Below are 12,004 nucleotides of genomic sequence, written 5' to 3'. Positions count from 1 at the left end.
AACCCGGATTTAAATGGGCTATTTTCATTTTTTGTTGATTCTGTAGACCTGATGATCACTTGTGGTAGTCAAAAAACCCTAGAGACATGAGCTTGTATGAGCGTTTTTCCCTCACTATTTCAGCTGTATTATAGGCTCTTTACATTTAGATCTCCACCTTATGTAGGTGCACAAGCAGGTTCTTGTAGCTTCTGGGTGGAGAGAGGTTTAGATTCCCTAAGCTTATGTATTTTCCCTCTCAGTGAAAACACATGTCCTGTCCTTCTAACTCTGGCACAGGAACAGAAAGGGGCAGGTCTGGAAGCAAAAGCTGGGAGGGTTTGTGTCGATGTAAGGAGTTTTAGTTGATAAGAATTGAAAGGAGTAGGCTGGTTGTAGGGACCAGAGAGGGAGGGATAAAGGCAGTGGACTGCAAATTAGAGTTTGGACAAGAAACGCACTTCAGTCCTTGAAAAGCAAAAACTCCATGTATGGGGATTTTCAGCATTAAAATTCCTATCTGTGGTAGTCTGTAACACCATATTTCATCTATTCTAAGGTGCAGATTTTCTTTTTGAATTTTAATATCTACAAAGTCAGGCTGCAGTTTAAAATTAATGAGGTGTCATAATTTAATTGGCCATATATTTTTCTTAGTGGTATAAATGGGCTTGTGTCCTACCATCAAAGGTGCGTCAGGGCTGATGAAGTGGAATATCTTTTGCTTATACAGCAGTTGGCTCACATAAAGGTTTGTGATCACAGTTCTCAGCTGTTAACATGAAGGAGCCGCGTTCTTTACGGTGAAATGTATTCGGATCCCTGGGCCTCTGGTTCTTACTTCACTTGCAACTTAATGACATATTAGAGCCCGAAAGTGAATGAGCTGTGGCTCAGGCTCACATCAAAGTGCAAGTCCCTGGCGTGCCGAAGACTGGAGTGGACGGCAGGCAGCAGTAGGTTGGGTAATTGATGATACCTGCCTACCCTCTCATCAGGGTCTTTTGGAGCTTTGAAATTCTGCGTAGTCTCCGGGCAGTGTCGATTCCTCAGCATAATTCAAATCATCGGCATGCTTTTGACGGCACATGTTGAAAACCCAGCTCCTGCTGCCACAGCAGTGACCGTTCTCCAGAGAACTTTCGCTGGTGCTTTGGAACGGGCACTCTGCAGTGGTATGGCGTCACAGTCTTCACTTCTGTTTTTCCTGAGTCATTTTTGCTAGAACCCGATTTTACCAAGCTAAAGAGCAAGACATTTAACGCTTATATTTTGGTGGGGTGCTATATGGAGTTACCAGGTTGCAGATGGCTTTTGGGTGGCAATCGTTAACTCAGAATTCAGTGGCTCTCTCTCTGCAAAACATGACCTTTGGATTCGTGATATTCAAAGGACAAAACAAATTGTGGAGGATACTACCTTTGCCACATTTAATAAATCAAATCAGTCGCTCTGAGCACATTCTTACCATTTTTGTTTTGGCATATTTCTAGTTTATTAGTTTGTTTTGTGTAGGTGAACAGAAATCTTGCTGTCTTAAATTATTCTTTCCAGGCCACAACAAATGTCTAGTCACAGGTTTATTAGCTTTTTGCATTTTTTTCTTTTCTCTGAATTACTGCCATGCAGCTATTTTCTGTGAGTCACAATTAATTTGTAAGCATAGTCTTTATATTTGGAACACAAACCATTTGTCATGCATGAGTTACATGTATCGTTTCCCTGGCTGCTGTTGTCTTCTTTGTGTGTTGCATGTCTTGTATAGTTTGGCCTAGGAGATTTTATGGAGTATTTGGAAACCAAACGTCTCTCTTTCTACAGGAAGACCATGTCGTTAGATTTTGGCAGCATGTCACTGCAGACACAAAATGAAGATGAAGAATATGACAAAGAAGACTATGAAAGGGAGAAAGAGGTAAGTTATTCAGAAAAACCACTAACCCAACCGTAACCGCTTTTCTTTCCTGATCAGAATTATATCATCTTGTATCATCTTGAAGGAATTTATAAATTTTTTTTTATCACTGCCTGGAAACCTGATGAGTATTGGAGCTTTTAAAAGATGGTTGGGTGGAATGCTTCCTTTTCTGAGATAGGACTAAAACACAGTAAATGGTTAGATTCTTGAAGATCTTTTCATTGAGGAGGTACTGGTTGGCTTTGGAGGCAGACATCTAGTTTCTAGTTGCTTGGAACATTGCCTTGAACAAGTCCAACAAGGTTCTTTGCTTCAAGTAGCTTCTATCCTCATGCACACAGACAACAAACAAGTAAGAAATTCGAGGGAGTGATAATTTAGCACTGATAAATGATACAGAAACAAAATAGAGTGATCTTAAAGCAACTGGTCGGGCACTGGGGAGGGAAGGTCTTTTGTAGGAGGAAATGTTGGAGCCAAGACTTGACTCAGGAGGAGGAGCAGCCATATTCTAGGCCAAGACACCCACCCTTGGCCTAGAAGATTCTTCCTCTGTAAAGCCCTAAGTATCTGCAGAACAGACAGAAGGCTATGGTGTGGGGATTGTGTAACCAAGGGGTGAAGACGAGGTGGGCTATAGCCGACTCATTGTATGTCATGGTAAGATGTTTGTTTTATTCAAGGAGCAGTGGTAAGTCAGTGGGGGATTTTTAAGCAGGGAAGTGATATCGGCTGATATTTTTTAATGATCTACTGTATACTGCATGGTGAATAGACTCAAGGGGAAGGGAGTAAAAGGAGATTATATTTTATGTCCATAGATATGAATTGAACAGAATTCCCGACACATCTAATGTTCAGAAAATCATGGCAGTAGTAGAAGTAGCAATGGGGAAAGTCAATTTAATAAGATTGTTTTTAGTTTGAATCAAATTTCTTGATTGACTATGATGATAGGCTCCTTTTCTATTGAGACTATGCTTGATATGATCCATTTTCTAATATATAAAACAATCCTTTGTGATGGTTACTGTGGACCTTAGTATTAGCAGGAATAGGGTGAGTTGTGCCCATGTAGCTGGCAGTAGAGTTGGGATAGAGATAGAAAACTGGCAGCTCAGTGCATTTTTGTCCATAGACATTTTGTACTGTTTGCCTGCACAGTGTTTTTCAAAGTTCAATCTATATTTAAGATTGGAACATTTCATGTAACAACCCAGAGTGTCTGGCTTGTCTTGAAACGTCCTAAGCCCTGGCCACATGTGGCCTGTGTCTGACAAGGCAGCAGGCAGGCTGGATCTGAGCAGTGGCTGTCCCTTCCCAGCTGGCCACGATCCTCTTGCGCCTGCATGGGCTTATGCACTTGGACTTGCAAGCTTCACTCTTGTCAATTCTGTGCCAGGTCACGGAGGGCACTGGAGTCCGTGACCCTGGCCAGGGTTTCTGGATTTTGACAGGGTCCTTCCACAGCGGTTGTGGGGGTGACGATTTTCTGTTCCTTTGTGAACTCACAGCATGAGGTTTCCATGATCCTGATGGTTTTGGATAGTTCGCTGGAATTTAGCTACCGGGATTCTTGAGGGGATCAGTTTAAGTAATTATTATAGTAGACTTTAAGGAAGAATTTAAAAAATAATCTGACAGGTAGGTGAGTTTTCATTGGAAAAGATATTAGAGGGATGGTTAGGGTATGAGAGGGAACTAATTAGGGGTGTACTGGGTGGTGAAAGTTTTAAAGGGGACGTTAGTTACAGAGGCAATTGATTCTAGGTATACAGAAAATAGCCATAGGGATCACTTTTTGATAGGGAACGTTCAGAGAAAAAGGAGCTCCTAATGCGTGAAGTGCCTAAGAATGAATATTTTGAGTAGAGTGGAAGAATATATAGCCACCTTGACTCTAACGTGATGATTATGTTTCATGTTAATAAACAGTGGGTTTTTTTGTCTTTTTTGTCTTTAATTGCTGTAAGGGAAGAAGTAAGATCACAGGCCAGAGGGTTTCAGATTTTCACCAACAAAATTCAGAATTGTTCATAAAAATTCAGCTTATGTGTATGTAGTCACTGCACGTTGACATGATAAATTGGCTAATTAAACCTAAGTTTGTTTGCATATCCAGAGTCCATTTCAACCTCCTTAGCCTGTCTGACCCTATCATAGCAGAACTTTCCACAGCCTTGGGAGGTTTAAAGAAAAGAATGGTCTTTTTGTGCTCCTGGTTGTTAGCTTTGGGATTGATAGCTGGGTTATAAGTGTTAGTAGTTGGCTAATGTGTATTGCTCTCTCTACTTAGTGAATCACTTGGTGTTCGATTCACTTATGCAGGAGGAATGTCTGCACCCCTGAGGACGTAGGGCCAACCAGGCTACATCTGCCTCATAGTCTTCCCTGCTAAGGCTTTGTGAGGTTCTCTTTGTAAATGGTAGAATAATGCTGATTTTGACCTTTTGGTGTGAACGATGAGTTGCTGAGTTTAATTTTGGTGATTTGGGATCAGTTGCGATTTTGTCCACACTGGCCTGTAAGTGTGAATAAGCCACAGTCAGCTTCCTCTGCACTATCCAAATAGCCGCTCTGTGTTTATGATCTTCCCTTTTTCATTTCTGTTTCCTCCATTGGTCTGCACTGAAGAGCAAGGGGAGAAAGTGCATTTAATCTTCAAAAAAGGAAAGAGCTTAGTAAAGTGACTCAATATTCAGAGGACATTTAGACCAGTAGAATCTCAAACCACAGATTGCTCTGATTAGATGCATATTTAAAAAAAAAATCTCTAAGAGTTTCGCAGAAAAGTAAGGCACTATAATCATTCCTAAATTACTTTAAGTCCAAATAGTATAATGGTAACAATTTGGGTACTGTGAGCCAAGGCATAGCAGAGAAGTACATAGCCCGTAATTTCACCCAGTATTTCACCCAAAACTCCCATCTTGTACACAGTAAACAGAGCAGGTTAGGATGCACATGAGTGAGGGTGATGACACCATGGAGATCTCTTATAATATTTATATCACTCATATTTCTCACAACTTGTTGGAGCACATTACTTTATTGCCGTACCATTTGAGAATTATGGATGTAGTTGTCCCCCCTGCTACTAAGTGGACCTCATCCAAAGTATCCTAGGCAAACTTTTACTAGTAAAGTTTGCCCAGAGAACAGGAATTCAAAAGTTCTATTAACTCATATTGTAACAATGTGATTTCTCAAAATACTTTTCACTGAAGTCAGTGTGCTTTGTGATTTCATCTTGGGTTATTATAGACATAGAGTTGTTTTTGTTGTGATAGGAGTGGTTACAAGCCCCAGAGTTATCGGTAACCCCACAGCTTACGGTAGAGTGTCACTTGGGATCTCACAGTTTGCTGGACTATATGTGAACCTGTCCTGTCCCAGAAACAGCTCTGTGATGATTGCTTTGTTCTCTATACGTAAGTACGTTATTTTGGAGCTGGTGGTTTGGAGCAGAAGGTACTAGTAATCTGTGCCATCAAGATAATACTTTCTGATGATAGTTCATTTAGTAATGATAGATTTGAAGCCTGGAAAATGATCTCGAGTAGAAACGTAGGTGGTTTAAGTAGCAGATGGCAGAGAGAAGCTTGCACCTGGCCATGCTGATTTGAGTCCATTTGGTTTTTATTTCGGTGCTTCTCCAATAGAATAATAAAGCTTGATTGAGCCTTTTGAAATCTATATTTTAAAGAGGTAGGGTTTCCATCGTATAGTCTTTCTTCTATTTTCTAACTGCCTTGTTTGATGTTAATTATAGAAACATTTTGACATTTTGTCCCCGCTAGAGGGGGTTGTGAAGCAGGTATTTGTTTACGTTTTAGTAAACAAATTCCTTGCCGTATTTAGTGGAAATTTTTTGCCTTATTTAGTGGAAATTTTCTTGTCATCACCTGAGAAAATCAAAGAAGCAAACAATTGAGCATTCATATGGTAGTTTTTCTTTAGCAATTTCTCATCCTTTATCTGGATTATGTGTTTGAATGTTTCTCCTCCAGGTATTTTTCAGGGACGGTTGCAGTGGAAACAAAAACCTAACTCTGGCAGACTGTGGCTTGATCATATCCAAGTGGGCAGACAGAGCGTCTTCCAGTGACCAACACAGTGTCATGTAGAAGAAAATTGGAGTTGGAATGGGGAGATTCAGGTTCTGGTACGGGCTCTGGCACATAACTCTCTTCCTGGGCATGCCCCGTACCTTCTCTGGGCCTGCTTTGCTCCCCTTTAGAAGGAGAGATAGGGCTCCGGAGGAGCGCCAGCGTTCCTTCCGGGCCTGGAGTTCCGTGTCATCTGTAGGGCAGCTGATGATGTCTAGCAAATGCTGCCGTATTTCTTTCTCAGATACGTGGCCATCTAGACACAGTCTTCCCCACTAACGTAAAATTTATTTAACTAACAGAATGGATTAAAAAAAAAATTTATGCCTGTAGTATAAGTCATAAATTAAAGCTCTGGCTGCCAAGTTACCCTGCCCTTTCTCCTTCCCATCCTGGGCCTTTTCAAGGATGCTTTTAACTTGGCTCCTAGGTTAAAATGAAGATTCTGCTTAGTTATGTCCGTGAAAGCATTCTTTAATAGTTCATATTTTAACCTATCAGAATCTTTTCAGTGTACTTGTGAGGTAACCTGTTCAAAGGCAGATGTGTGTTGGCTGTTGCATTTGCTGCTGTTCTGGGAGAAGATGTGAAGATGCATGGCGAGTAATTCATGCTCTCCTGGATATTGAAGATTAGAGCCTCCGAAGACGGGCTGTTGAGTTATGTTGAAAACCCTAACAAAAGGTTTATGTGTTCTGTTTTACATTCCTGCTAAAGTATAGGCTGTTTGGATATTTTGCGTGGCTTATTGCAAAGGGTTTTGCTTTTCAAGTTCTTTAAGTAAAACACCCTTATTTTTTTTTTTTCTTCTTTCTTTTTAGGAAGAGAGCTGTAAAGTGGTAAAGGGAAAGGAGTTTATGGAATGGCTTAGGATGCATTTTAGTAGAGGCTTTAGCAATGGCAAGTTATCTTTTTTCTATGGGAGGGTATCTCTAATTATTAAACTCAGTTGACACACAATAATATCCCACTGAAAAGATTACATTTGCAACCAAAAAGCAGTCTGATGAATTTGAAAGTAATGAGTGGAATGAAATGTTGTAATTTATAAAGAGTGTTCTCTTTGCCCTTGAATCTGTATTTGGTAGCTAGGTGGGTTCTTTAATGAGGAAAATTTATAGTTGATAAAATTCTCTACTTGGTAACATGCTAAGTTGATCTGGCAATTCTGTGTTTTATGGCAGAAGTTCAAGACCGAAAGCAAAATCTGTTTGACAGCATACGTGAGAAGGGAACACTTTGATCCTGGGAGTGGAAGCGTCGGGGGTGGGATTTGGTTCCTGAATGGCCTTATTAGGAGGACTCACCTCATTTAGCTTCTCTCTGTCCCGAAAGTTATGGAATATGGCCCAGCTATGCCAAAGAACTCCAGGGAAAAGTTTTTTGAAAGTGAATGAAACGGTTTCACAGTGTTAGCCTAATCTGTAAAATATTTTATAAGAAACTAAATACTATAGGGATGTGCTAGTTGATAAGTTTGTCTATGGATCCAGAAGCATTTTGATGAACTTCCTCCTTGTGCTCAGATTAATATTCCTCTGTGGATGCCAATTTTGTTACTTTTGTGGTATCACAAAGGACTGCTTAATTATTGTATAGCTTTTTCTGTTTTGGTGAGAGGAAAAAATGTACTATTCATATGTCCCTGTCAAGGTTCTTCTTAATTATAAGGCTATGTACTTGAATCTCACTGAAAGTTTAGAAGAAAATATTCTTTCTGTACAGGAGTCCTTACTTGATGTAAGTATAAGGTATTTATTTTGTTGATCTTTTTCTCTGTGTGGTATGTGGGGGGGGGGTAGTCTTTTTCCTTAAAGCAGTGGCACATAATTATAGACAAAACAGCTTTGACTACTTTTAAAAGACCTCGTATATGTTTTTTACGTTGTAAATTTTCTGTCTTAAGTCACTTTGCTACCTTTCCCTTGAGGCACGCATGTAATATACTAATATGTTGATGTGTTTTGTTTTATTTTTAGTGTTTTTATTCTTGGGTTAACTCTAATATGGCTAATTCTCAAAATGGTCTTTCAGTTATCCAGTATGAGCAGGTGGCCAATAAATCAAGGTCTTGGTTGTTTACATTAATATCAAATAAATTTTGGGACAAATCATTGGAATAGAATATTTTTCTCATGTTTCATCTTTAAAGAATAACATGGGTTGAGAAAATTAAATACAGTGAATATTAGAAATATATGTGGGGATGAGGAAACAGCCCCCTCCCCTCCTACATATCCCGTTTTCATTCCCAAATTTGACTTCTCCAAAACTCAGTTAACAATTGGAGTGTTCATTTGAGACCTTTCTTAGAATATTTTTATTTAACCTAACACATATGTATTTTATTTCAGAAGGTTTTTGATTATAAACGTAATACTCAGACATGTTTTATAGCTATACTTCACTTCTTCTAAGGACAGAGAAATGGGGGAAACACTTGCTATAGACTAAGAAGCATCTCGTTTTGTTTCCTCCAAGGTTTTACAGAGTTTTTAATATTTTTTAAATACACTCATTACATAATTTAATGGGATTCATTTATGCACTATAAAGGACTCATTCAACTTGTTAATTTAACCAATGCTTAATTTTAATAAATCATGATAAGCAATTTTCTTCTATGTCTATTATTTCTATTATAATAATATAATATTTGAATCTCCTGATTGTTATCACTTTTAAGGCATTATATTGGGAATTGGAGAAAGACATTTACAGATATTGAAATTCAAATTAGATAATTTATTCATCTCTTAATCATGGTTTATTGTGAAACTTAAATGAATTTGTTTTATCTAGTTTCTATAGGCAGAATGCTAAAGATGTGATTTATTTAGAGAAACATTGGATAATGAAGTCAAATGCTTTTATGTCAGTTTTGAAGTTAATGCTTTTGAGAGTGCTTATCTGTAGAAGAGGGGACTTAGAATTGTTTTGTTCAACTGTTTTTACAAGAGCTGAAGTATCATGTATCTTTGCATCATTGGAAGTAGACACCAGTCTGCTAATTAGTCACTCTCTAAGGGGTTTCTGTCACATTATTAGGGCTTTGAAGGGTTCTGGGCCACCTGCCGCCGCTGCTGCAGGCCCCAGCGGAGCCCGTGGGGCGTGTGTGACTGTCAAGTCTCCACTGATGACGGGTAGACCAGGATTCTGAGACTCAGGTCTGCCCTGTGCTGACATATACAGTGATTGTACCGTTACCATGACTTGCTGTGTTTCCATAAAGAAGTTTTAAAATTCTATTGTAATGTATGTGTGCTTACATCTAAGACTTGGGTAGGGAAAAAGCCTTCTAGTGTGAATCCTGATTATTATGCACTGCCCTGTTCCCCGTGTGAAATGATGAGCATAATTTGTGTGGAATTTAAAACACTTACTAAAGGGAGAAATTAGGAACTTCTTTGACTTCTAAAGTCAAAAACCATTCTTTCCAAAGCAGCTTTGGCTTGAGTTTAAGTGTTTAAGTCAGTGTGATGTTGATGCTGGCTCTCCTGTCTCAGTTGCAGCAGTTACTCACTGACCTGCCTCATGACATGCTGGATGATGACCTGTCCTCCCCCGAGGTCCCCTACTCGGACTACAGCGAGGATGGCACAGAGGGCGAGTAAGAACCCGGAATCCCTTTGATGCATATATTACATACAATTCCCTATTCTCTGTAGGCAATAATGTGCATGATTTTAAAATTGTAAGCTAAATTCGTAGAATTTTAGGTGAAGGTTGGAGGGAAAACAGGTTAAAATCTTGGAGTTTTTTGTGATATCTATGTCCAAACAAATGATAGGCTCTAAATCTATAGTGTTGATTTTTCTTAAGACCACATCGCTCTGAGCAGTTGGCGATGAACTGGCATGAGCATCAAGTGCTGCCTAAATCTCAAAGTGGAAATGTAAGTATCTGGTGGAAAATGACTTTGGGGAGGGCGGGACTAGATCTTAGTGCCTGTGTTTTACTCTTGTCATCTACCAGGACTATCGTGACATTCGGGATGCATATATTGGAGAGAAAAGTGGCAATGGCTGGGAAGACAATGAAAGTAAAGCTGATGACCAGCATCCTGGGTACCATCCCAATGAAGTTGGAGATGAAGGTGGAAGTGGTTATAGTCCTCCAAGTAATTATGAACAGACCGATTTATATCACCTTCCTGAAAACTTTAGGCCATATACCAGTGGTCAGAAGCAGGAGTTTAATAGTCAACCAACTAATGTAATTAAATTTTCAGACTCTCAAAGGAATCATTTCCAGGTATTACAAGAACTTGACTTTCAGGAATTCATGTGTATGTGTGCACACATTTGCGTCTGTGTGTCTGTTTTTAAAATGTATGTAAGTGCAGTGGTAAGCTTTATTTTAAGTAGAAAAAGTCCTGAGAGTGCTTTTATTCAGGCTCATGCTGAGTTAGTCATGCTGTTTTCTGTTTACAATCTAATCACGATCTGAAGGTAGAATCTGAAAATAGAGGCTTTATAGAAACAGTTAAATATTAAAAGTTCGGTCTGCCAAACAATAACCTCATTTTCTGCTGATTCTGGCTTCTACCACGTCACCAAGCTTCAGTGAGAAGTACATTCAGATATCTTGATGTAGTTTTAAAGTGGTAAATCTATGTAGATGACACCATTTAGTTACCTTGATTTTCTAGCTCACCACCCCAGTGACAAATTTTAGGTCGAACACTTCACAGCTGATACCTGTTTTGCAATGGTATGGCAGTAGACAGGATGAATGTTAAGGAAAGAAACACTTTTTTTTTTTTTTTTTTTAAGCCCTGGGAGAGTTTAATGAGTTACACCTTAAGATGTAGGTAGCTGCTGCTTAGATTTTCTAAGTGACACTGATTTTGCCAGTAGCTTTTCCTCTTTTTGCCAACAGCTATTTTGTGTCACCCAATGAGTGGATGACTTTTTGGTCCTTTTAATGTGGTCATTTTCTCTTCTGTTTCTGTGGAATGTTAATTATTCCACAATTGCTATTGAATATTTTTTACATATGAGGCCTCGTTATCACATGTCCTTATTATTGAATGTGTATATTTTTGTGTTCCCAAGATGTTGGCATCATCTAAATCATTCTTAAATATTTACATATGATCTTCCTGGAATTCTGGAGTGTGATTTATGAAATTGGCCCCATTATATCCTCAGAAGTACAATTAAGATACATAAAATTATATATTACAGACTTTGAGTTAACACTGTTAAGTAACTATAAGTGATATTTTTAAGCAAAGATGTATGTATAAAGTTTGTTAATTGTGCCACTGTTAAATTTCATAGCAAAATTGAGGTGTTTGATTCAGATCATTTTCAAAGAAAAGGCCAAGTCCTGATTGTCAATTTCATTTATCATCTCATAATAGCAGTTCGGTACATCACAAGGCCCCAGTTGCCAAGCTTTGGAACCATATAAAGTGACTTACAAACCGTATCAGTCTTCTGCCCAGAATATGGACTCACCAGCCCCGGAGATAGCAGGAAGTGACACATTCGAAAGCCTGCAACAACAGTTTTTAGGAACTAACGAAAGTATGTATCAAGTTTATATTTATTTCTTAACATAATTGGAGAATTTTGAACACTTTGGGCATATTCAAGAATTGTTATTTTTTTAAATATAATGTAGTTATGGTTTTTTTTTTTAAGTTCCTTATTTTTATGTTCCCTGAGTATTTATGAATAAACTGGTATGAAGGCTTGGATGTACTTTAATTAATCTGATGTTGGGGGTAATGTTGGGCGAAGATGTAGCGGAAGGAACACTGGCCCTGGGTTCATAATTGTCGAATCTGGGTGAAGCGGCCGTGGGGTTCTTGCACTCTTCTCTCTCCTCCTTATGTATTTGAAACTTCCTATAAGAAAACATGAATAGAAGTTCTTTTCAACTACATTTCAGTCATTCTAGTTGGTGATGACTTTTCATTAGATACACATTTTTCTTACTAAGTCTAATTTAGAAAATGAACTGTAATTTTCTCTTCAGTCTTAGATTT

At 38.7% G+C, this 12,004-nt stretch overlaps 1 protein-coding gene across 1 annotated transcript in view; it reads left to right on the top strand.

Moving 5' to 3' along the window:
• CEP152 (centrosomal protein 152) overlaps nucleotides 1-12,004 on the top strand; it is an 84,478-nt gene that overhangs the window by 3,463 nt on the left and 69,011 nt on the right. The window contains exons 2-6 of the mRNA XM_029952512.1: nucleotides 1,801-1,894; nucleotides 9,513-9,616; nucleotides 9,829-9,901; nucleotides 9,982-10,260; nucleotides 11,378-11,540. Of these exons, the coding sequence (XP_029808372.1) occupies nucleotides 1,808-1,894; nucleotides 9,513-9,616; nucleotides 9,829-9,901; nucleotides 9,982-10,260; nucleotides 11,378-11,540 (706 nt within the window). The 5' untranslated portion in view covers nucleotides 1,801-1,807. The remainder of the gene's footprint in view (nucleotides 1-1,800; nucleotides 1,895-9,512; nucleotides 9,617-9,828; nucleotides 9,902-9,981; nucleotides 10,261-11,377; nucleotides 11,541-12,004) is intronic.

The sequence above is a fragment of the Suricata suricatta genome, chromosome 9 (assembly GCF_006229205.1).
Source record: "Suricata suricatta isolate VVHF042 chromosome 9, meerkat_22Aug2017_6uvM2_HiC, whole genome shotgun sequence".
In the NCBI taxonomy this organism is placed as follows: domain Eukaryota; kingdom Metazoa; phylum Chordata; class Mammalia; order Carnivora; family Herpestidae; genus Suricata; species Suricata suricatta.
The sequence above is the reverse complement of the archived record's forward strand: the minus strand, read 5'-3'. Positions and strand labels throughout refer to the sequence as shown.